The sequence below is a fragment of the Megalobrama amblycephala genome, linkage group LG16 (assembly GCF_018812025.1).
Source record: "Megalobrama amblycephala isolate DHTTF-2021 linkage group LG16, ASM1881202v1, whole genome shotgun sequence".
Taxonomy (NCBI): Eukaryota; Metazoa; Chordata; class Actinopteri; order Cypriniformes; family Xenocyprididae; genus Megalobrama; species Megalobrama amblycephala.
Genome location: NC_063059.1, coordinates 490,805 through 514,528, shown reverse-complemented (window position 1 = coordinate 514,528; position 23,724 = coordinate 490,805). Strand labels below are relative to the sequence as shown.

The following is a 23,724-nucleotide window of genomic DNA, read 5'->3' as shown; positions in this document are numbered from 1 at the left end:
AATAGAACGAGAGTTACGTATGTAACTGCGGTTCTATGAGTTCTGGATGACCGCCAGAGATTTCTGGTCACTCGGAGTCGGTGCGAGAAGATTCCGTAGGGACAGTCTGCAGGAAGTCACGGGGTTAAATAGGGGAGCACCCCGAGTCATCCTGGTCACGAGGGACTTTGTTGGTATTAAACTCGACCTATGCAATTGCAACGAGAGATAATATCCAGTGTGAAGCACTGCCTCTGGCGGTCATCCAGAACTCATAGAACCACAGTTACGTGGTTATGTATTAATATAACTCAGACTGTGTTCATCAGAAAGAAGAAAGTCAAATACACTAGAATGGCTTGAGGGTGAGTAAAGTAAATCATGGGCTAATTTTCATTTCAAAGTGAACTAATCCTTTAATGCTGTGATAACAAGCCAAATCATAGGAATTAAGTCATATGACCCTACCTCACCAACTGTACATGGATGACCATTAGGACAGACTGTGAAGAACAAAAAACACCAGAGATTAAGAAATGTTTTTAAAAGAAAGGAAGAGTGTTCAAATGCAGAACCCTGTGTCAATTCCAAGGACCTTTCAAAATTCCATTCCAAAGCAATTCTATTAGTTGAAAGAAATTGTGGGGTATTTAATTTGTCACCTGATTATAAATCCTACAAGTCTATACAACAAATAATCCTACAAATCCTTCTAGTCTGTGAAATTTTACCAAACAAAAATGCATCAATCAAAAAGGTATCAAAATGGTTTCCCCTTTTACTTTATTAATACATTCCATTCTGTTTCTGTGTTAATGATTATTCAGTTGAACGTTCATTAAAAAACTGAAATAACTTGAAATATCTACCTCTGAAATTACTTTCCTTTTTTTGCCTTACTTTTTTAGAAAAAGCATTTTCAATATTATCCTATTGTCACAGTTCTGATAATGTAGTTCTGCTTCAATATGAGCACATTAACATGAGGTATAACAGGGTAATGTGATTTAACATGGCATTACTGATCAGGCATTAACCACTGAGTTTCCAAGTATATAGAATTTTGACAGGTCTTTAATTTTGCATGACACTGGAAAATTCTATAGCAGCAACGATACACAGAATTGACTTACAATACCACCGGACACCTTTCATGGCCTGCTGAGCAACAGCCAACATGTCATCCGGCATAGTTGGGATGAATGAAGCCTGTGAGGAGAACATGGCAGAAATATCACACTCAAACACCTTCTAGTCTCCATGTGACTCCTTGATATCATAACGTGAAGGGTTCATACCGTCATGTTGTTTGGGGACAGTGCCAGCTGCTGCAGTGGACTGCAGTAAAGGCAAATTTCCACATAGCAGGACTGCAGCCATGTGAACTGTGACCTCCACCAGACGAAACTCTTTGTCTGAGGTCTGTGGCTGTACACGCAGAGCATGCAGACGATTATTCACCAGTGCTTCAGCAAACGCTTTCACTTCCTCATTGACGAAGATTTCTGCACTTCTGATAAAACCTTGAAGGCCACTACATTGCTATGGAAAACAAAGGCATGGATATCAGGCATAGGGATATATATTTATAAATATACAGATGCTCATTACACCTCTCCTCATAATATTGCACTGGTTGCTCACATCAATTTAAAGTGCCTCTATATGGTATTTGAAAGGTTAATAATGTTGTTTTGATTCTCCTACAACAGGTTTACATTCATCCAAGGTCAAAATACACTTTAACACTCATATTACACACTGTACATCACCACATTGTTCAATGATTCTCAAACGACTCGATGGATGAATCAGTCTTTCTAAATCCCTCATGTCCGAGAGCCTGCTCTGCTCTGATTGGGACTGATTTCACCGAACTGAAATTGCATCACTTCCATCGGTATCTTTAATGTGTTGTATCGTTGGCTATGCATTGGTTATAGAGATGCACATCCCTATATATATATATATATATATATATATATATATATATATATATATATATATATATATATATATATATATATATATATATATATATATATATATATATATATATATAAGCATCTGTTAAATGTAAATGTGAGCAGCACATGGTATAACATACTTCACCACATTTTACTCTGCTACCCATTCTTCAAGTGGTTAGGAATAATAGTATTTACTCTGCTTTCTCTTTATTACCTCAACATGATTCTAATCACCCAAAAGGCACATTCATCTGTGCAATAAATGCCTGTTGGACTGGGCAGAAAGTTTGAGTTTCTAAAAGTTACAGTATGATTTCATAGTACATGAACCCATTTAATCATGACCATTTTATTAAGTTTGATCACTTTAGAACATACTGGTCTTTCAAATTAGAAGCACTACTTTTGAATTGTAAAGCAATAAGTGCCTTGTTGTGTAGCATATGTTTGTGTTTTTACCTCAGGTTTAGGGTGCAAGGTGGAGTTTTCATTTCTGTACAGGGAGGTGACTTCTCTGAACAAAGCCATTAGCACGTAAACAGCTTTCTTCATGGGTGTGCAGTTGCAGTCCTTCAAACAAAGATTTTTTGCAAAATCAGCACTGATAAAATAGTTTATTAGAGTGAGGAAAAGAAATGCCAAACATTTGATTATTTGAAAACAGACACAATAGAGTCATTGCACGTCAGATCAACCAAATTTCAGAAACTTCCCTGGCTCAAATTCTGGATTTTGTTATTTCTTTCTTTCTTTTTCTTTTTTTTTTTAAAGAAAGACAAAGAGATATAGTGATGAAAGCCAAAATATTAAATGCCACGAAAGAATATTTACTGCCTGTTCTTATGTCTTAGAAAAATCTCTTAAAAAACAGAATCTAAACTTATATTAAGGTATAATATTTAACCCTTGTGCGGTGTTGAAAACCCTTTCACACTCGTGGTGTTCCAGGTCAAAAATGACCGGCGTGCAAAAAATGGCTCATAAATCTCTTGTTATGCTATATTATCACTAAATATTGGATTCAATCATTTGTCAGTTTGTTTTCTTTCAATTAGGACAGGTTTTGTGTTTATTTTCGGAACTGATCGATCGCGGGCCTTATTTATCTGAGCTTACATACCTCCGTTTTTAGTGGATAATTTTGTAAATTGTGTCAAAAAAATTGCACTGTTTATCACACTTGTGTGCTTTAATGTTTAAGCAGGAAATTTGCTTTGAAATGGTTTTATTTTGTTTTTTATTTATTACAAAATATCAAAGTCACACTTGTGGTGTGCCCGGTCAAAAATGACCGGCCTGCAGAAAAATAACTTATAAATCACTTGTTACACTACTTTATTACCAAATATTGGATTCAGTCTTTTTGTCAACTTGTTTTCTTTAAATTTGGACAGGTTTTGTATCTATTTTTGAAACTGATTGATCTTTGAAACCGATCTGAGCCTCACTGATTTGAGGAAAAAGTTAATCTCTGTATAAAAGAAAGTCTGAAATTCTCAAAATGGTTTGTTTGTGCACATGAACGTGTGTGTGTATGTGCACGGATGCATGAGTATGCATGTATCCACACATGCGCCAAAAAGACTGAATCCAGTATTTGGTGATAAAATAGTGTAATAAGTGATTTATAAGCTATTTTTGTAGGCCAGTCAATTTTGACCAGGAACACCACAAGTGAGACTTTATGCCTTTTTGTAATAAATAAAAGCCAAAACCACACATTTCCTGCTTAAACATTAAAGCACACTAGTGTGATAAACAATGCAATTTCTGTCATATTTTGTGTAAAATTGAAAAAAAAAAAAAAAAAAAAAAAAAATTCACTCAAAAGCTGAGGTTAATCTGATCCAAACAGAAACACAAAACCTGTCCTAAATGAAAGAAAATAAGTTAAGAAAGATAATGAATCCAATATTTGGTGATAATTATAGCATATTGGGTGTCACAGTTGCAGTCATTCCCGGACTTCATTTCCCATAATCCTCCCTGGTCATCACCTGCACTCACTTCATCAATCAGTAATCACCACACCCAGCTGCAGCACATTATCTGGACCATTTAAGCTAGTCACATCCTCACACACATGGCGAGGTCTTGTATACTCTAGTTACATTTCTGAGTGTTTATCCTTGTGTCTGTCTGGCCGTTACTGTTCCTGTCTGTTCCCCGTGTATGATTCTCTGCTGCCTGCCCTTTGGACTACTTGTTCTGTTTTGGATTTACGATTGTTATCTGCCAGCCCTGACCCATTGCCTGTTTCTCGACTACGATTCTGCCTGATCTCTGCCATACCTGTTTGCTGTTGTTCAACCAAAGCCAGAAAGAATAGATCTGTTCCAAAACCTAGAGAACACTCTCGCTTCTGTCTAATGTGGCATCAAAACCCAACTAGAACTTCACAAGTAAAGGATTTCTTTGTTAATGGTCATTGCCACACAGATGCATTCTGGTATGGCCTAGGCAGCTCATTATGTTTTGGAACACAGTGTGTGTGTGTGTGTGTGTGTGTGACTGAGTGAGTGTGTGTGTGAGTGTTGTAAATGAGTAAATTAATACCTCAATGGCTTTCTGTATTCTGTTCATGTTGCAATCTAGCATGGCTTCGGCTACTGCATCTCTAATAGTTTTGTAGTCCGGTCCACATGCTAGATATTGGTCAATCTGGCTGCTATCTTGATTCTGAGAGAAAAAAAATGAAAACAGCTAAAACACAAATAATATGTCAGCATTATGAAGTTATTTCAACTAAAACCCACCGACTCAAGAATCTCCTGAGGAAACAGCCATCTGAACTCTTTCTGTGGCAGTAGTTTCTGGACATATTCAATCCCATGAAGACTGCATATCTTTCTGATGAGGTAAACCCTGTACCAGTCATTTCTGCTCTGACAGCACAAATCAACCACTCTGTTCAAAAATTCTGTGATAACAGATGAATGATCATCCTGTGCACCTAAACAAAGAGAAACATTATCTATATTAAATAAAATTAAATTAAAATGATACACTTATTTCTCACTTTTGGTTAACACAAAGTGCTCTAGCCTTTCATGGCAAGAGATAAACATTTGTTGCACTTGGTTGAGTTCCATGAAATCTTTTCCAGATCATACAGTATGCCACTGAAAACTGATGAGAAATGCAGTTAATTTTCAATAAAGTTAATTCACAATACAAAATATCTTAATAGTCATAAAATACGTTTCATCACTTTATGCACAATATACAGTATTTCTTTCTTTCTTTCTTTCTTTCTTTCTTTTTTCCTGTTGTTTTTTGGGTGAAATGTAACTTGACAGTTTTCGTGAAATAAACCCTCTGATTCTTCTAATGGTACTTTCAGCTCTGCTCATCAATTCATTTATTTTAGTGATCAAAACATTTCAAGAATTTCAAGAAATGATAAATCATGTGATAGATTAAATCATATTAGCAGTGTTGGGGAGTAGTTAACTACATATAGCGGCGCTACTAGTTTAACATTTTTCAGTAGCTTGTATGTAGTTCAGCTACATTTAAAACAGAGTAGCTTTTCCAGTAGTTAACGACATTTTCCAGCAAGTAGCGGTGTAGCGCGACCAAAAGCTACATGCTACATTCCGTTTTGTGTTGCGTTCTGATGAGCCTAATTCATTCATGAAGCAGCACAGCGTCTTCAGATCACAAACTAAAATCGTGCATCACTGCCATCTATTGTTATATCACGCATCTTGCGGCTTTATCAGTTCATCAGCAGTTCATCGAGAAGAGATCGTCTGGTGATTATGTAAAGGACAGGAGTGGGTTCACACTGCATGAATCGATTAATTTATAAACAAATGATTAAAACGCTGTCTGTGTCAAAGACTTCAAGCACATACAGGTGAATAATAGCCTTTTAAAATGGATTGTCCTGCTTTATTGCAGTCGATATCAAATGTATGCAAACTATTTTATTACAGTGGTGACCCGCCATAATCTGTCCTGCCAGTTTTATAATGAACATAAGATCACTAACGCGGTGTTTTGGTCACTGTATTGGTCACAGTGGTCACTGTATTGGCAAAGCATCCGTCAACTGAACTGAAAACAAAATCGCGATATAGTTTAGTGCGCTTATCACATGGCAAAGGCTGATCTAATAAAACCAGTTGGTAGGGTATAAGAATGTTCAATCACACAAAAAGCGCATGATTCGCGTCTCAAATCTTCATCACTGCATGTGCTGTGAGTTTAACATGCTTTTTTTTTTGTGTATCCAATTTAAGTTCCGGTTCGGTTTAAGTGCAGGTCCGGTTCCAGAATCAAATCATTGAGGGTGCCTCTGAAATCAGTGAGGCTGCTATAGTAAAGTGCAGATGTAATGTGTTAACAACGGCTCCACCAAAATAAGAATAGCATTAGTGAGACATTTAAGATTTTAAGTCATTTTACAAGTAATTTTAAATAGAATTTCAAAAATATTGATACAAAAAATTCTAATATTTTTCTAGTCTGCACTTACATTGCTTATTATTATTGCATATTTTTGTCCCGTGTTATGGTTATGATAGAAATTTTGAGCATGAATCCTAGTGCATTTATATGTAGATATCTCTTCTGAAACTGAAGAGTGCAATTGGTGGTCGGTCCTCTCATAGCATGAAAAACAAAACTTATATTAAAATTCTGAATGTATTATATATAAAGTGTGCAAAGAGAGTCAGTGTGCGATATAGGCTACATTTGAGTATTGTATCTTTTGATATAGTTTACAAAATAAAACAGTACGCTTTGAAATCATAATTGTAGTGCATTGCTTTGTTTTAAACCCCAGACATCTTACTTAAACATTCTTCAGTTATAGTTATTTGTAATAAGCTATGTAATTAAAAAAAATAATAATAATTCAAAGTAGTTTCAATGTAGCTAGCTACTTTTTGATAGTAACTTGTAGTGTAGCTAACTACTTTTTCAAAAGGGTAGCTTGACTGTAGTTTAACTACTTTAATTTATGAGTAGCTTGTAGCTCGTCAAACTACAGTTTCAGAGTAGCTTCCCCAACACTGCATATTAGGCACCCAGAGAGTGAAACTGAGGACTAAAGACTTTACCAGTATTAGTTACTCTGTTGACTAGCAGGTCAGCAGCCATATCTAGGCATAGTCGAACTCTGGCCACCTGCTGCAGGTGCTCTATAGATGCAGTTTGTGCAGACACAGAATCAAGAAACTCCAGCAGAAAGCATGTCTCCTGCTGCAAACAGGCCTGCTTCTCCGCCACAGAGTGCCATTGTGCCCGATCATACATGGAGTCCTGCATACACAGGAGGAACTTAATGTACTTTTAACCAAACCTTAAACATATAAAATAACGTGTACTAAAAACCTAATTCTTAAGACATTAAAATTGAAAATTAAGAGAAAATTAAAACATTTTATTAATCATTAATTGTTGTTCACATAGTCTAAAAATATTTTGATTTAACTATTGCTCAAAATACGTTTTTTAGACAAATATTATATAAAATTCATTTTTATGAATTTCCCTAACAAATTTAAAATTGTAATTAACTTAGGTCACATATGTAACCCTCATTCCCTGAGGGAGGGAACAGAGACATCACATTAGTGACCAACAAATTGGGGATCCTGCCAGAGAGACCAATCTACTTCGAATATAAACTATACAAGCCAATGCACACTGGCATGCAATATTTGCATCTGACTGCCACGCTTTGCCACGTCAGTGACCCGGCATCCTCTGCTTGGAGACGGCCTTTCCCTTTTGCTAGCCTCCATAACAGACAAAGAGCTGCTCTGAGGCCCTGAAGCTTTGTGTTCAGTCCATGTACAGTCGCAGAGTGCGGACAGGACAGAGCAAAGCTAGGGCTAGGTCTGCCTTCTCCAGGGTTAGCCCTTGCAGGTTCACCACTTGGTTCCTGAAGGGACTGTTAGGAACCTTGAGTACATAGCCAGGCCGGGGTCTACGAATTACACTGGAGTCAGCCGGCCCATCTCTAGGTAAGATTCATCGACCGAAAACCTGCAGGTCCCCTACCCTCTTGGAGTTGGAGGCCAATACAACCATAGACAGTATTCATAGACAGAAACTTTAGATTTACTGAGTGCAAAGGCTCGAATGTGACTCTCTGAAGTGCTCTGAGCACCAGAGCCAAGTGTCAAGAGGGTTAGGTGGGAGGCAGAGTAGAATTCCACTTTCTGGCCCTCCTAAGGGACCTGACAACCAGGTTGATCTGCCCTACGGACATGCCTCCTATGCAGTCGTGATATGCAGAAATTGCAGCAGCATATACTTTGAGGGTGGAGGGAGACAGCCTTCAATCCAACCCATGCTGCAGAAAGAAAAGCACGGCTCTGATCGAGCACTACTGGGGGTCTTCTTGGTGAGCAGAACACCAATCACTGAACAGGTTCCATTTCAAGGAGTAAGTGTAGACGGTGTTCACACTGAAGTGATGACGTCCGCTACCTCCTAGGGTAGGTCACTTAGAACCTCAGTGTCCCATCCAAGGACCAGACATGCATCCATGCCGTGTGTTCCCTTGGTCAGGGAGTAAAACAACTGGAGTGAGAGGTTTCTGGAGAGGCAAACAGATCTACCTGAGCAGCTCCAAAAAGTCTCCAAATCAGCCATGAGCATTGCCAGCCTTCACTGAGGTAAACTGGATGCCCTTGAACTTGGGAGGATGCCAGGCAAACTGAATTGCATAGCCGAGACTGTTGGTCCGAAGGAGCCAGAGAGACAGGCTGGGGAGCACTAGCCAGGCTCTCAGAGACCGAGTAAGTGGGACCAAGGGAACCACAGATGTACCTGCAGTGGGGCAGAAAGGTGAAACACAAGGACCCGGCCAGGGGGCACTTTGGTGGCCTGCAGTGGCATCTGAGTGTGCAGTGCAACACTTACCTGGTTCCACTGTTGGGCAGAGGGTGCGTGAGAAGACTTGGTCATGGTCTCGAAATGCCCACTGCTACCCACTGGCAACAGAAGAGGAGGATGTGAGTGGTGAGGTTTTTTCGCTACCCACTGCTCTCCGTGCCCTCTTGGGACCCAGAGACAGAGGAAACTGCTCTTTCTTTGAAAATGTGGGTACTGCTGGCCATACAGCAGTGGAACATAAACAGAATGAAACAAAAGATTCTCCACCCAGCCCTCATCTCCTGAAGAGCAGCTCCCTCCATCCCTGGGTTGCCCGTGTCCTTGGCTGCCCCACAAACTGGTGTCTGCTTCTGGCAGTAATAGGTGCCGTCCACTACCTAGTAAACTCCTCATGCACTTCTAGGAAGAATAGGACCAGGGCGGGATGCTGAGAACCAGCGTGAGCCACCATCGGAAACCAATCATCCAACCTTGAGGGCTCTGGACACGATGGAGGATTCCACTTGAGCTCATCCTCCGATGCAGCAATCGACACATCTGTTCTTCAAGGAGAGGTACTGAAGATACGGCTGGTACACATCGATTAGATGGTCCAGCACATTCCTTAGGCAGATCTACTGGCTGCACAGTGCAAGAGAGGTGAGGGGCACACCAACACTGAAGAGGCTTCTTCCCTGTATAACTTGGCTCTATTAGAAAACACTCTTTTAGATCATAAGAGCAGACAAACAAACCTTTGGCTTCGAAGCATATGTGTTATCCATATGCGTTGCACCTGCTGCCTATACCCACGCAGCAAGGTGTGGCAGACAGATGCAAATATTGCATGGCAATGTGCATTGGCTCACTTAGTTTACAGTCAAAAATAGATTGGTCACTCTGGCAAGATTCCCAATTCATCTGTCACAGAAGTGACCGTAAACCATCATCAAAAATCATACATAATCGTAATCTTCTAAAACTATACTGTAAAATATGGCAAGCAAACTGAAGTGGTCAAAGCAGTGATATACACACCTCCAAACAGTTTATGTACAAGGAATAAAGCTCAGTTTTATTAGTCTCCTCAATGATGTTGCTTTGCTCAACTTCTGTCAGATTCTGCTGAAGATAATTCTTAACATCATCAAAGCTGAAAGAAGAACAGAGACAAATACTTTTATATATATATATATATATATATATATATATATATATATATATATATATATATATATATATATATATATATATATATATATATATATATAATGTTTAAGAAGACTGTGGTGTGAGCTGTTAGGAGCCCTCCACTCACCTGTACTTGAGCAGGAGCTTCAGCACCACTGAATGCACCACTGGATTTCTCTCCACAGAGTCATTGAAGGGAGAAAGAGTATTAGTCAAGGAACTCCGGTCTTGCCCTGAGAGGATGAGGAACAACATTCTGGTCATTCAATCATTTTAATCATAATCTAGAACTCCAAACATATGTTTTACAGACAGACATACCTCTGATCTGAGGGAGCGAGCAGACCTCTACCTTTAGCAGGGACAACAGGTGGAGGATGATGTCTCTGCTGGGAGGAGTGTTGTCCCTGAAGCACACTGTGGACACCAGATCAATGAAGAAAGCATTGCATCGCTTTCTGAGCAATGCATTTTCACTGATGAGACCCCTAATGACGGAAAAAATAATCTTTTAGACTGATGGATGGATGGATGGACAGATGGATGGATGGAGAGACAGACAAACCAAACAATAAACAATTAGCAGATTTACTGTATTGCCCAACCCCCTGGATTAAAGGGTTAGTTCACCCAAAAATTAAAATAATGTCATTAATTACTCTCCCTCATGTCGTTCCACACCCGTAAGACCTTCATTGATCTAGTACCTTTCTGGACCTTGAAAGTGGTAATGTCATTGTTTTCAGGATAAAAATGCAGGATAAAAATTTAAAAAAAAAAATCTTAATTTGTGTTCTGAAGATGAATGAAGGTCTTACGGGTGTGGAACAGCATGAGGGAGAGTAATAAATGACAGAAATTTCATTTTTGGGTGAACTAACCCTTTAAGGTAAGTATAGATAATAACAAATCATACCTTAAAATCTTCTGAGATGCTTCATCTTTGCAGGATTTGAGTAAGGTGATCACTGCATCAAAGGGCTGCTTCTTTTTGAGGTCTGAGTCCTGCTCTAGGGCCTTTAGTAAAGAGATGAGTACTGATTAGCAGGAATTAAATTGATAAGCTATGTTCAAGGAAGGACTGAAAGCTGACTCACTTGTGCTAGGTGTCGAGTGTAGTCAAGAACCAGTGGTCTCAGCTCCAAATGCACATCCTCAACACCCAACAGCATGTGCTCCACAAACAAGGCCAGACAGTAAATGCGACGCCAACCATGTCTAAATGAATGAAAATGTATTTAAATGACCTGCTTTTGAACTGTAAATAATTATATCAATGCAATGCAACCTAAAGCAGTGGTTCTCAACCAAGGAACTGGGCCCATGTACCCACCACTGAAGTGTGGTGTATTATAAAAGTTGTGAAATAATTGCTTAATAATAGCTGTACATTGCTGCTACAAAGATTTTGTACAACACCAATATAACCAACGACTCATGTGATCTGATCAGTGGTCTAACAGTACCTGCCAAAGTCAAAATGACTGAGATGACCAATCAAATTAAAGGCATTGGGCATTACTGTTATTGTTTACAGAAGCTGAGTGTAAATTCCATCACGGTGATCTAGTCAAAAAGTGAGATGCAAGATGTATCTAACCTAAACATTTAATACTTGATTGTCTTAACTGTGTTACTATAGATATGTTAAAGGGGACATATCATGAAAATCCGAATTCCTCTGTTTAAGTGCTACAGTTTAAAAGTGCTATAACCACTGCATCTACCAACACAGAAAATGTGAAAAAGGACAACCCAGTAACTCTGTTTTGTTCTCTACAAGCATGTGAAAAAACGAGCCGCTCAGATTTCGCTCCCCTTGTGACGTAGGAAGAGGATCTTATTATAATATTAACGTCCCTTAATCTGCACGTTTCCACCCACTGAGCCGCCATTTTGATTTCACAAGCGACAACGGTGAACAAGAACCTTGTGTGTTTAACAGTTAAACAGTTTAAACACAACCAAAACTGTAAAAGAGAAGTAACTGACCAGACTTGACGCCTGACAGCCATCTGTCTGTGTGTGTTTGCACTCAGAAAACAATCCATTAGAAGTTTAAACTGGTATAGCTTTAAAACACGTGGAAATAATAAACTTTAATGATGAAAGAAAAACTATGCTATCCATGAGAGTGATCGCGATACAGATGATAATCAAAACCAAGCAGATGTCTTGTTAGTATTTGGCAGAGAATCTGATTGAGGCAGGAACTGTGATCGTAGAGAGGGGGCGGGGCACAGCAGCTCATTTGCATTTAAAGGCACATGCACAAAAACAGCCTGTTCTTGACTGTAGTCAGAAATGGGTATTTACAACATGGATTTATAAATGATCTGTGAGGTATTTTAAGCTGAATCTTCACAGACACATTCTGGGCACACTAACACTCAAATTACATCTTGTAAAAATGGACATAATATGGGACCTTTAAATGCCTGAAAGCAATATGGAGGGTTAAGATTAAGAATTAATGTGGGCATATTGTTACTGAATTTATGAACTCGGTTATTATACTTTCCTGATAGCCCTCTTGAGTAAATTCACTTATCATCCTCAAGTCCTACTAGAACATGGTAAAATGTGTGGCTTTGACAAGTGTGTTTATAGGTTGTGGTTAGGACAGTAAAGTAACCTATTAAAATAAAAATTGTTGTAGACAGTGGTGGGCTGTTACATGTAAATAACATTCCTCAACACTTATGACAGGGCTATATCTTTTGGAGCATATAACTCACTGGATGCTGGTGGCCATCTGTTTGCTCCTTCCTCCATAATGGCGTTGACTCTCCTCACAGCAGACCAGCTCAATCGGCACCTGTAGCTTTTTTACACATCTAAGCCATGCCAGACTCTGATCTCCATCCAGAGACCGGGGCTCCAGCCATTCAATACAGGCCACTGCAGCATACAGATCTAGCACCTGAGAAACAGAACGGTGGTCAGAGGGAAGTAAACAAAGGACAACATGCACACAAACATTGCAAGAAAATATGCAAACAGAAGAAAGTTGCAAGCACTTACCAGTTCTGTACCCTCTCTGGCAAATCTGTTATCTAGGAGCATCTGAGCTATCTCAGGCTGTATGATGATCATCCTGTGGAGGTTCTGTATTCGGTTCTTGAAATGATGGTAAGCAGCATGAACCAACGGCAGAGAAATAACTTCTTCTTCCTGACCACCTCTGAGCTCATTTACACCACAGTTAAGGGCTTCATGTAAGAGCTAATATGTAAAAAAGGATACACAACAATATCAACAGATGATATCAGCAGATGATGTATAGAAATGTATCTTTGAAAAAGTCAGACTCTCACCTCAAGATCCACCTCCAATGTTACATTCAAGGTCATGGAGATGAAATCCTGGAGATACCTGTGGAAAAACTCCTTCTGCATCTCTTGGGTTGCTTCAGAGATGTACATGCCCAAGGGGATCTCCCGAAAGAACTCTTCAAATTGCTCTAGCGTGTGTCCTGTTGAAAAAATGCATTGACATTTATTGTTCACTTTTTCCCTAGAAAGAAAGAAAGAAAGAAAGAAAGAAAGAAAGAAAGAAAGAAAGAAAGAAAGAAAGAAAGCTCATTTCCATACAGGGACAGTTTAGTATCACTCACGTTCAACTACCTACCATAAAATCTAATTTAACACAATGCTCTGGTATGGTATCAGTAGACTTTATAGTTAGTATAGTATATAGTATATAGCATTAGTATAGTTGGTATCAGTAAGACTTTATCGTGGTTACAGTACTTGTCCTTTTAGGAGCTTGACATTTCTTGTCATTTTATGGAATACAGCTCCTATTGGAGAAAAGCATACACATTCTCATGATTATGAGAAATAATTTTGGGAAATATTATTGTAGTTTTATATTTGTTCCAGTTTGAATATATTTTTTTAAAGCTGAATTTTCACTCCAGTCTTCAGAGTCACATGATCCTTCAGAAATCATTCTAATATGATGATTTGATGCTCAAGAAACATTTCTGATTATTATCAATGTTGAAAACTGTTGTGATGCATCTAATTTTAATGGAAAATGTGATCCACTACATTTAAGTCTACCATTTAAGTCATTTAAGTCTGGGGTAATATTTTAAAAAAATTAAATCAATACTTTTATTTAACAAGGACACATTAACTTGATTTAAATGACAGTAAAGACATTTATAATTATTACAAATGATTTTTATTTCTATTATAATAAATGCTGTTATTTTTAAATTTCTATCCACCAAATGGTCCTGAAAAATTTGAATATCACAAAATATTAAGCACAATTAATAACTTATAATAATTACTTATAATAATGAAGCACTAAATCATCATATCAGAATGATTTCTGAAGGATCATGTGACACTGAAGACTGGAGTAATGATGCTGAAAATTCAGCTTTGATCACTGGAATAAATTACACTTTACTATATATTCACATAGAAAACAGCTGATTTACATTGGAATAATATTTCATAATATTGTTTTAATGTAGCATATTTTTTGATCAAATAAACTCAACCTTCTTACTCAAAAAAAAACTTTTGACCACTAATGTTTAAATAAAATAATGCATGTCAACTAATTATCACATTATATATATATATATTTTTTTTTTAATACACGACAAGTCGTCAGATTTACCATGTTCTAATGTAAGTTTGAGAACGATGTTTTGAGATTTGTGAATAATTTTCTTAGGCAAGTGAAATTACTGAAGCATTTGTTCTTATCTCATAACTAATATGCTGAAAATGTTTTTGTCTCTTGGTAACCTATATTGTGTGACGCATAACGTAAATGGCTTTAAAATCTGTGAAATTCGAAAAATGTCCAGTAGTAGTAGTTTGCATGGAAACATTTTTTTAAAAAAATTATTGAAGACAGTTAGCAAATGTTGCTGTATTGTCTCGTTATGTTCAGCTGTTTACATCTTACCTCAGCTTGCACTGCATTCTTCAAGCGCCAAGTCGTGAACAATAAGGATTTATATGCTTCCTTCGATTTGTTTGGCTATTTCTGACATTTTGACATTGAAAAGCGCTTTTGATCCACTGCATTGAGTCAGAGCACGCTAAATTAATTCGAATTTACATTATACAACACCCTTCGCCCAAACGTCTAGTCCACCACTGGAACTTACCACTATGACCTAAGCATGATTGATCAAAAAAGAAAAGAAAAAAAGAAAAGAAATAAAAGAAAAAATATATAAATATACCTTCTCTCTGCAAAGCATGTTCCCAGATTTCCTCTAGATAATCTTTAATTCTCCAGCTAAAAGGCATTTTGCAAGCCACATTGCTGTGAACTGCAATGTAGTTCTGAACCAAGATTGTCTTTTTCTCTGAGCTGTTAAAAGACAGGATTTTTTAGTTTCAATGTCATTGCTTTTAAAGTCAGAAATTTACAATAGACATGCACATTTAACATGTATACTTTGCTTTCCATATTGTGAGACAATTTACCTTGAGTCTGTGTTAATGTTATCATTTGGGTAGCTAGCTATAAACAGGTTAACTAACTTGAATTCTATTTTTAACAGTAGTTGACCTGAAAGAAAAAAACAAAAAAAAAACAACAACTGTCTAGTACTGCTGGGAATGCAATGCATATTTTCATTGTGAACTGTTGTCAGACACACTGTGGAACAAAATAAAATGTAGCTATAGGAGCATTAGAGTCTTTTGGGCCCAGACACTCAAACTCAATAACTCAATATAACAACTCAAATAATAACATACTTGTTCTCCAATCTTGTGTAAGGAACATTCAGTAACTGGATATCTCCAAAAATGTCCAACCACAGTTTCTTCAAGGATTCATTACAGTTTGTATCCAGCAAAAGGTCTAGATTACAGTCACGGTCAATAATTGAAACAATTTGCGCCAACATGGGAGTTACTACAGCTTGAACTCGTCTCCACAGGGCATGACTGAAATACAGAAATGAATAATATTTTAAGAAGAGTTATCTTAAATATAAGGAACAGAGTTTCTCAAAGAGCTTCAATTCAAGGGCTTTATGCAGTTTATCTCCTTTTTCACCTACCTAAAAGTCCCAGCCTCTTGTAATGCATCAATATTTAGTGCTTCCTTGATGACCCAGCTCCTGGGTAAAATCATGTTATCATCATGAGCCGTCAGTAGAGAATGAAGTCTCTTCTTTAAGGTTTTCATAAATTCATCTGGTAACATAAATATGTACATTTCAGTGAGCATATAAAAAATGAAAGGCAAATGAAAGCAATAAAAAATTACAACAGAAACAGAGATAAGTCTCACCATGTAGAGTCTCATTGTCAGCCAAGAGCATCAGAAGAATCTCTACTCTCCTGGTGCTGCGTGCACCTGCCTCTGTCTGATCTGTCAGCATGCCAACTGCACTCTGAACACAGCTACGAACCAGCACTTTGCTGTCTAAAACATTCTCCAAGCCCTGGAGAACACAAGAAACAGAACTAAAGTTTGAAGCTTACTAAACTCAACAGAGTGAAAATAGTATCACAAATATACAGAAAATGTATTGCTGTTGTTGAGATTGTGACCCACAGTATTGTCTTCTAGTTCCATCTTCTCTTCTTCTGTACATATGTCTTCATCCTCTTTAGGTGAAAGCAATAAACATTGTTAGAAAATACCAATCACTCCTTTAAAGAGGAGTCTTAATATTAAAAACAACAATATTAAAAACAACAACAACAACAACAACAACAACAACATCACCTTCAGGCTCATCTGCTCCCTCTGCTTTATCTGTAAACAACTCACTGATGGTCAGGCACTGCAAGGCTTTTATATCAGGTACAATATCTTTCGATATTCTCAGGTCATCAATATGCACTGACTTCCAAGGGCCTTATAAAAATGATATTTAATAAGATTTTGTGTAAAACAAACATAATGTTGGTCAGTGATGCAAAAGGAAAAAAAAAAAAAACTTACCACCATGAAATCCAACATAAGAAGTCCCACCTTCCATTCTGGATAGTTTAGTGATAAAGTACACAAAAATCTTTCCATTGCACTCTTTCCTGAATTTGTTGATTTCATTGAGAGAAGAATACCTGGGAAATATATCAAATGATGTTGATTTGATTGCATTTACTGAACACGTAAAGTGTGCCACTAACCACATTTAACTCACTTTGCAGATCCAATGATATTTAAACTTTGTGAGCCTTCATCAAAGTTGGTCTGGATGATAAGTATCTTGTCTCCAGTGGTGTTTTCCAAATAGTTCCTGAACACAGAATTGTAATTTAAATATGATTAAATTTACTTTTTTGTTGTTGTTGTGATATGATATGATGTGGTGTTGTAAGCACAATACTTGATTTTCTTGAGGAATGAGTTTTCCGTGTCAAACTGCTGTAGAGAGAGGAGTTGTACGTTTTGAGCGATGCTCTGTAGCTCTTCAGTTTCTGCTGCAGTCAGAAGCCTTGAGAATGTAGTTACCTACAAGATCAGGAAAAGACAGAAAGAAACTTTATGCACTAAACTTGCACAGATACAAAAGTTATGAATTGTTCTAGAGTAATAAAGCATTTTAAATACATTAGGCTTACCTCTGTGAAAAAGGCATGGTTAGACCCTGCTTGCTGTGTTTGAGAAAGGATGAAGTCAGCAAATGAGCCATGCTTCTGGTCTTGAAAGTACACCCTTGACAAGTGCTCACTTTCTACTTTGGCGAGCGAAGTGCAGTCTAGCCTAACCACTGCATCTGGCGTAGCACAATTCAAAAGGATCAGTTTAGCCTCATCTAAGATCTCTTTTGTAGGGTCTGTTTTGAGCTGCTCTGTAACTTGCAGGACAACAGAGGCACAAGTGTCTGAGTTATAGCCAATGAAAGCATCAGCTGCAAGGTATCTGCGTACTTGAGGAGCAATTGCCTGATTTTCTTTAATAGCAATGAACCGTTCAATCCACTGTTCAAGCTCTCAACAAGGACTTTTTGCTCACGCTTTAGTACGGTATTGATGTCAAGACAATGTTTCTCCAACCTGTTGATCAGTGGAATGGGAAACTGCTTGTACACAATGTCCTTCTCCTCAATGACAATGAGCCTGAAATCTCTGTGCACTCTGCATTTGACTCTGTGGGTTCCGAGCCCCAAATCCACGTACTTCTGACCTCCAAGCCAGACATAATATTGGTTGAGAGCATCATACAAACTTTCGTACAAGTTCTGCAAGTTCAGAAGCACAACGGTTTGACCGGTTTCCATACAAATCTTGACACGATTAATGTTGCGACATATCTGAGTATACTCCTGGTCTTTTGGAAAGCTTGAACCAAAGATAATCTCTGGTTGGCACTGGTTTGAAAAAAACATTTGCTGAAGAATTCGAAGGGCTGCGTAGTTTTTGGTCAGAACCAGCAGGTATCTGCATTCCTCATTTTGACCAATGGCTGTGATGTTTTCTCTTACAAGCTCAATGGCACTGATATTCTCAAGACTGTGTTTGATGTTTAGTTTATTGGTGAAAACTGTGACAGCATCCACATTATCTTTGCCGCTGAAGTTCCTCAGCACAGCCTTCAGAATCTGTTCTGCACTAGGCTTCTGATTAGAAGCTTTGGCTGCAGCAAACATCATTTTTATCAAGCTGTAATAGTCTCGCAGACCAAAGAAACCTTTACCTTGTCCATTACAGATGTTCAGGTAAGCCTGGGAAAATGGCTTAAAGTAATGTCTCACCATTTCAAGGATCATGGCATCCGAGGAACATATTCCTTCAGCACTCTGAATCAATTCCTTTTCATCAGGATCACCACGGGAAACAGTTATCCCTCTATTCATCTTGGCTGGATCCAAAGCCCAGTTTGAAATACCGATGAATCCCACCTTCTTGTGGGGTCCTGTCTGGTCATCTATGCATCCCTCTTCCAGCAAAGGATGTAAAGTTTTCAGGGGCATTTTCTGGGAATCTTCAGCCAAGCCTATCTCATCTAGCACAACCACTGAGACATACTCTTTTAGATTCTTGCCTTCCTGAAAACGGGCACACTGCTTGAATGTGTTGATGATCCCATTTGGTGTAGAATGAGGACTGCACTGGAAGGAAACCAGGTGAATTTGCTTTAGCCTTTTAAACAAATCTGAATGAGCTGCTTGGCCTTGCATTCCATCTGCAACTAGAGTTTTTGACAAGGACTTAGAGCTTCCAGGTTTTCCAACCAAAAAAAGCGGTATACGTAGTTCAATGCAAATCACCATCATAAAGACATTTTCCTTTAAAGCATTGTTTCTGGCAATGGATTCACCCACACGAACTCCATTCAGAAAAACATCCTGAATAACTGAGATCTCCTCCATCACTTTCATTTGGCTGTATTGTGGGAGGAACCTGCAAATTTCTATTCTGTAGTTCTCTTTGTCCTCCAAGCAGGCATGGTAACACACACCAACAGCCATAATTATTGACCAGAGAACTGGGTTTCTTTGATCAGTGTCCCTCTGATGTTGCTCATTTCTCTGTGTTCTCTGAATACTCTCAAAGTGGCCAATCTCTAAGAGTAACATTGAGTGGTTTTTGTAGAACCAGCCGAAAACCTGCATGCAGCGCTCTACATCCCTCAGACTCACAAAACTACATTCATCCTGTCTTGTTCGCATATACTTCTGTGAGGCTGACAGAACATCTGTGATGGTTGTGATGTAGTTTGAATCAATAGAATGGGTTTCAACTACCCTTTCAACTATCTGTTTGATGTACATTTTCTCAGTATGGTCATTTAGCTGTCCAAAGTCCCAAACTAGTGGAATCATGCTAGGTGGTAAAGCATGCACTCTGTACACAAGCTGGCGAAGTGGAATGGATCCAAGTTTTTCATCCGTTTCCTCAGCACGAACTCTGTATCCCAAACCAGCTGACTCCAATCTCTTGATCATTACGTCTGTGTGTTTTCTGTATGGATTGCAAGCAGCAATGATTTGCAAGCCAGTGTAACTTGTCAAATGCTGTCCCTCAGCAGTGTTGTCACAGAGGACTTCCTTAATGCTGCTAATGGCCTCTGTTGTGTTTGCTTCATCAAAAAACAACACAGAGTCAAAGCCATACTCCTTCTTGTTTTTCGATGCCATGCTCTCTGCTTCTCTCACTTTTGTGTAAATAATGTTTGAACTTGTCCCTCCATGAACCTTTACTAGTTTCATGTTTTCGGTGGCAACTCCACCTCTGTGCATCTCACAAAGGAATTTAATTAGCCGTGTCTTCCCACATCCTGTCTCACCCATGATTATAACAGGAATTCCACAGCGGAAGCGCATGTGAATTGCCAGCATTTTCAACATGTTGTCTGTGGTGAGCTCATATGTTTCATCTGGGTCAGAAGGAGACTGTATTCCCAACACCCTGGAAAGTTTCTCAATTTTGTCCCATCTTGGAAGCTGGTCAAAATCAATATTGAAAGGAACTCTTTGTAGTTTAAGGCCGTCATAGAGCTGTCTGGTCATGATGTTCTGCTTGATCACTCTTTTTGTTGATGGATCAACAGCATCAATCCCATTATTTGCATTTGGCTGAAGATGAAAGCCAATGAATGTCATGGACACATGGTCATCATTGAAAAAAATGTATGGATGTGGTTCTGACTCCCACCGTTTTCTTATCCTAAAGGGAGCCAGATGCTCTTCACTGGCAGAAGGAATGTCATTTTGCAATCTCCCTGGACTTTGGTCAGAGATGCTAAGCGAAGGAGTGGCAAAATCCTTTGCCATGAGAATCATGAAATCAACAACAAATTTTTTAAATCCGAACAAAATGTCACCTACGAAAGCAACATCACAGAAAACCGAGGCCTCACAATCTTTAAGTTGTAAGTTCAGGAACCAAGCAAAATTCCGCAATTCTGCCCAAGAGGGGTCTATGATGCCACAGTAGATAAACAACATCTGCAGGCATTCAACATGAGTTCCTTCAGTTCCTTGGTACTTAAAGGAATCTAAATTGTCACCATTGTGGAAACGACGTAGGTACTGGTATGTTCGTTGGTAGGCCTCACTTCGGAACTCTTGGTCATCCATGAGGGGATCGTCTCCTTTAAACGATGGATCTTGCTGGATTCTCATTTCTAACTCAAGGATTTCTTTGGGTGGACGGCAGTAAACACTTGGAAACACATCCAAGAAAGAAGATGGAACTTTTGCACCCTGCCATAAAAAGACAAATTAAACCATGAGGCATTTGTCTGATTCATGAAAAAAAAAAAAAAAATTCTACATGACTTAATGAAATAATTTATATAAATTTTCTTACAACTCTTCTGTCATTTTGGGATGTCCGTCCATCAGGTCTTAGAATCTCAAATACATACAAGTGCTTATTACTGCTTTTCCACATGTTTCCTTCTGAGTCCATGAGGTATCCAAGGATCAATAGCCTGAACAGAAATTCATGAAGTCCCTTCTTCACCTGTAAGTGACAATACGTTTTACAACATGTGTATATACATATATATATACACATATATATATATATATATATATATATATATATATATATATATATATATATATATATATATATATATATATGTGTGTGTGTGTGTGTGTGTGTGTTTCAAATTAATAAAAAAATAAAAACAGGTAGATACCATAGTGGTTATGTCAAAATGATAGACTGAAAGCTCATTTTCTTTGGAGCTGTTGTGCAAGGACTGAAGGATGACATTTTCATCAACTCTTGGCTCAATTAACCTGATGCTCTTCAGCTGCGAAGGGTTCTTGGTGATCGTCTTCAATTTCTCATATATTCGTTTAATGTAAAGTGATTTTCCTAGAATGCGACACACAGATGTAACGTATCTTCTCACATTTTTTGCCAAATATTTTTATTCACACATCAAAATTAGCACAAAAAGTCTCTTTTTATTTGGCCAACTAATAAAAATATTGATTTTAAAATCTACCCATTACTTGATTTTATACTCACCTACTCCTGACCTTTCTGAGAATACAACTCCCACACACTGTCTGTCTTTGAACACAGCAGCAGCACTGGATACGTCAGCTGGGACTGTAAAATGCCCAACAAGGTATCGCTGAATGCTGATGATTGGTTCTTGAGGAAGCAAGTGCAATCTAAATTGACTAAAGGCTGAGGGAAGGTATGCATGTTCTCTATTAGAGCTGCAGACCAACACCAGTCTGTAATCCTTTCTGCTCTGTGCCTTTTGTTGCTGAAAAAATTGCTCCACTTTGTAGCTAACTTCATAGGTAAGTTGGTCCACATAAAGCATTGTGTATATCTTCTTTCCCCCATAGCCAGCAGAGAGACACCGCCTGAGGAAAAGCTCCACTTCTTCATATTGAGTGGAAGCACTACAGAGGAGTACTTCATCGTAGGTTGGTAGAGGCTCCTTTTCACTCTTCATGTAAATTGAAATACATGTTATTAGAATTTCTTCTGAAGGGCAGATGACTAGATTTGGATTTCCAGTAAGCATTCCCTTTGGCAATTCTCTCTGAATATTCCTTGTCTTTCCATCCTGTGAGGAATCTCCTTCGTATTCACTGTTGGCCAAAATTTCCAGAAGATATCCAAGATTTCTGACATCAAGGAAGTGTGGCAGGAAATTGCTCATGTCTCGCATGTAAGAATTCCAAATCACATCTAGCTTTTCTGACCCATTAACATGCCTCAACTGACTTGCCAAGTTATCAAATGATAGGCATGTCTCCCCAGTATTCAAATCATGCTCATCCATGCTGGGAACTTTCACAAAGGTTTGAAAGTCTAAGTCATCATTTTGCTCATGATTCATTTTGCTCATTTTATGCCAAGCTTGTGTCAAATCTGAAAGTGAGCAATTAGGTTTGATAAAAGAGAGCATCATGAGAACTTCATCTTTAATATCAGTCACATTATTCTGGGTGAGCTGACTGCACAGGTAGACCACCTGTTCTGCAGTGAAATAGTTTAAGTAATAATGCTGAGATCTCTGCTTGTCCATAAAAGCCTTCCAGAAGTGAAGGCAGCTCTCCATTTTCTTACAGACTTCTGGCAACTGTTCTGTGACTTCACCTTCCACTATGACACTAACATCATTTCCTAAATGGAGGTGCATAATGATGCATGCTTCATTACTGTTACACTTGACCTTTGCCTCCCATTCTCTGAACAACGGGTTGCCAGCAACAGACAAATCAATATATGCAGAGGCCAACCTCTGCACACTGGCAAAGACCTGAAAACAGGAAAGAAGTTCATTACAATAGCCATGGTGAAATTTATAATAAAAAAAGGCTAAAAGGTGGAAAGTCACCTCTGCAAATCGATTGACTTCACGCTGACCCTGATCTCCTTTGCCAGACATTAGCATTAATTTATTCTGAAGGTCCCTGAGGTCTTCAAGAGAATAAGTATGTGCCTCACAGCCCTCATCATGCTCTTCTGTAATATGTAACTTCAGAACACCTTCCAAGCATAACTGAAAAAGCAATATTCAAGGGCTGAGATTTTCCAAGTATTATGTACTTATTAAAAATAAGCATTGTGCTAATGTAGCATGTCACTGCTCCTCAAGGAAACTCTGCTGAAAAGTTCAGCTAAAGCAAACTTAAGGCTGTGTGTTCATCACCTGAACCTAAATAGTAATGACAAACCTTCTTTTGATTTTGTGCACTAATAATGTACTCTCCGTTCATGTTGATAGCTGATGCCAGAGACAGAGAAGACATTTCCACTGACCCATGACTGTCCTTGACTGTCTTTAACCATTCTATGTGTCTTGCAGAGTCACACTG

At 38.4% G+C, this 23,724-nt stretch overlaps 1 protein-coding gene across 1 annotated transcript in view; it reads right to left on the bottom strand.

Annotated features, from left to right (window-relative positions):
* The window catches only part of LOC125248521 (E3 ubiquitin-protein ligase rnf213-alpha-like), an 86,673-nt gene that overhangs the window by 23,012 nt on the left and 39,937 nt on the right, over nt 1-23,724 (bottom strand). Inside the window, 32 exon segments of the mRNA XM_048160446.1 lie at nt 448-482; nt 1,113-1,188; nt 1,278-1,319; nt 1,321-1,521; nt 2,409-2,519; nt 4,506-4,628; nt 4,706-4,902; nt 7,022-7,223; nt 9,825-9,939; nt 10,105-10,210; nt 10,299-10,465; nt 10,894-10,994; nt 11,075-11,195; nt 12,716-12,900; nt 13,002-13,202; nt 13,295-13,452; nt 15,196-15,326; nt 15,719-15,910; nt 16,027-16,162; nt 16,260-16,413; nt 16,527-16,579; nt 16,701-16,832; nt 16,920-17,041; nt 17,122-17,217; nt 17,308-17,432; nt 17,543-17,913; nt 17,916-21,129; nt 21,236-21,391; nt 21,573-21,754; nt 21,911-23,165; nt 23,244-23,408; nt 23,584-23,721. Coding sequence (XP_048016403.1) covers nt 448-482; nt 1,113-1,188; nt 1,278-1,319; nt 1,321-1,521; nt 2,409-2,519; nt 4,506-4,628; nt 4,706-4,902; nt 7,022-7,223; nt 9,825-9,939; nt 10,105-10,210; nt 10,299-10,465; nt 10,894-10,994; nt 11,075-11,195; nt 12,716-12,900; nt 13,002-13,202; nt 13,295-13,452; nt 15,196-15,326; nt 15,719-15,910; nt 16,027-16,162; nt 16,260-16,413; nt 16,527-16,579; nt 16,701-16,832; nt 16,920-17,041; nt 17,122-17,217; nt 17,308-17,432; nt 17,543-17,913; nt 17,916-21,129; nt 21,236-21,391; nt 21,573-21,754; nt 21,911-23,165; nt 23,244-23,408; nt 23,584-23,721 — 8,763 coding nt within the window.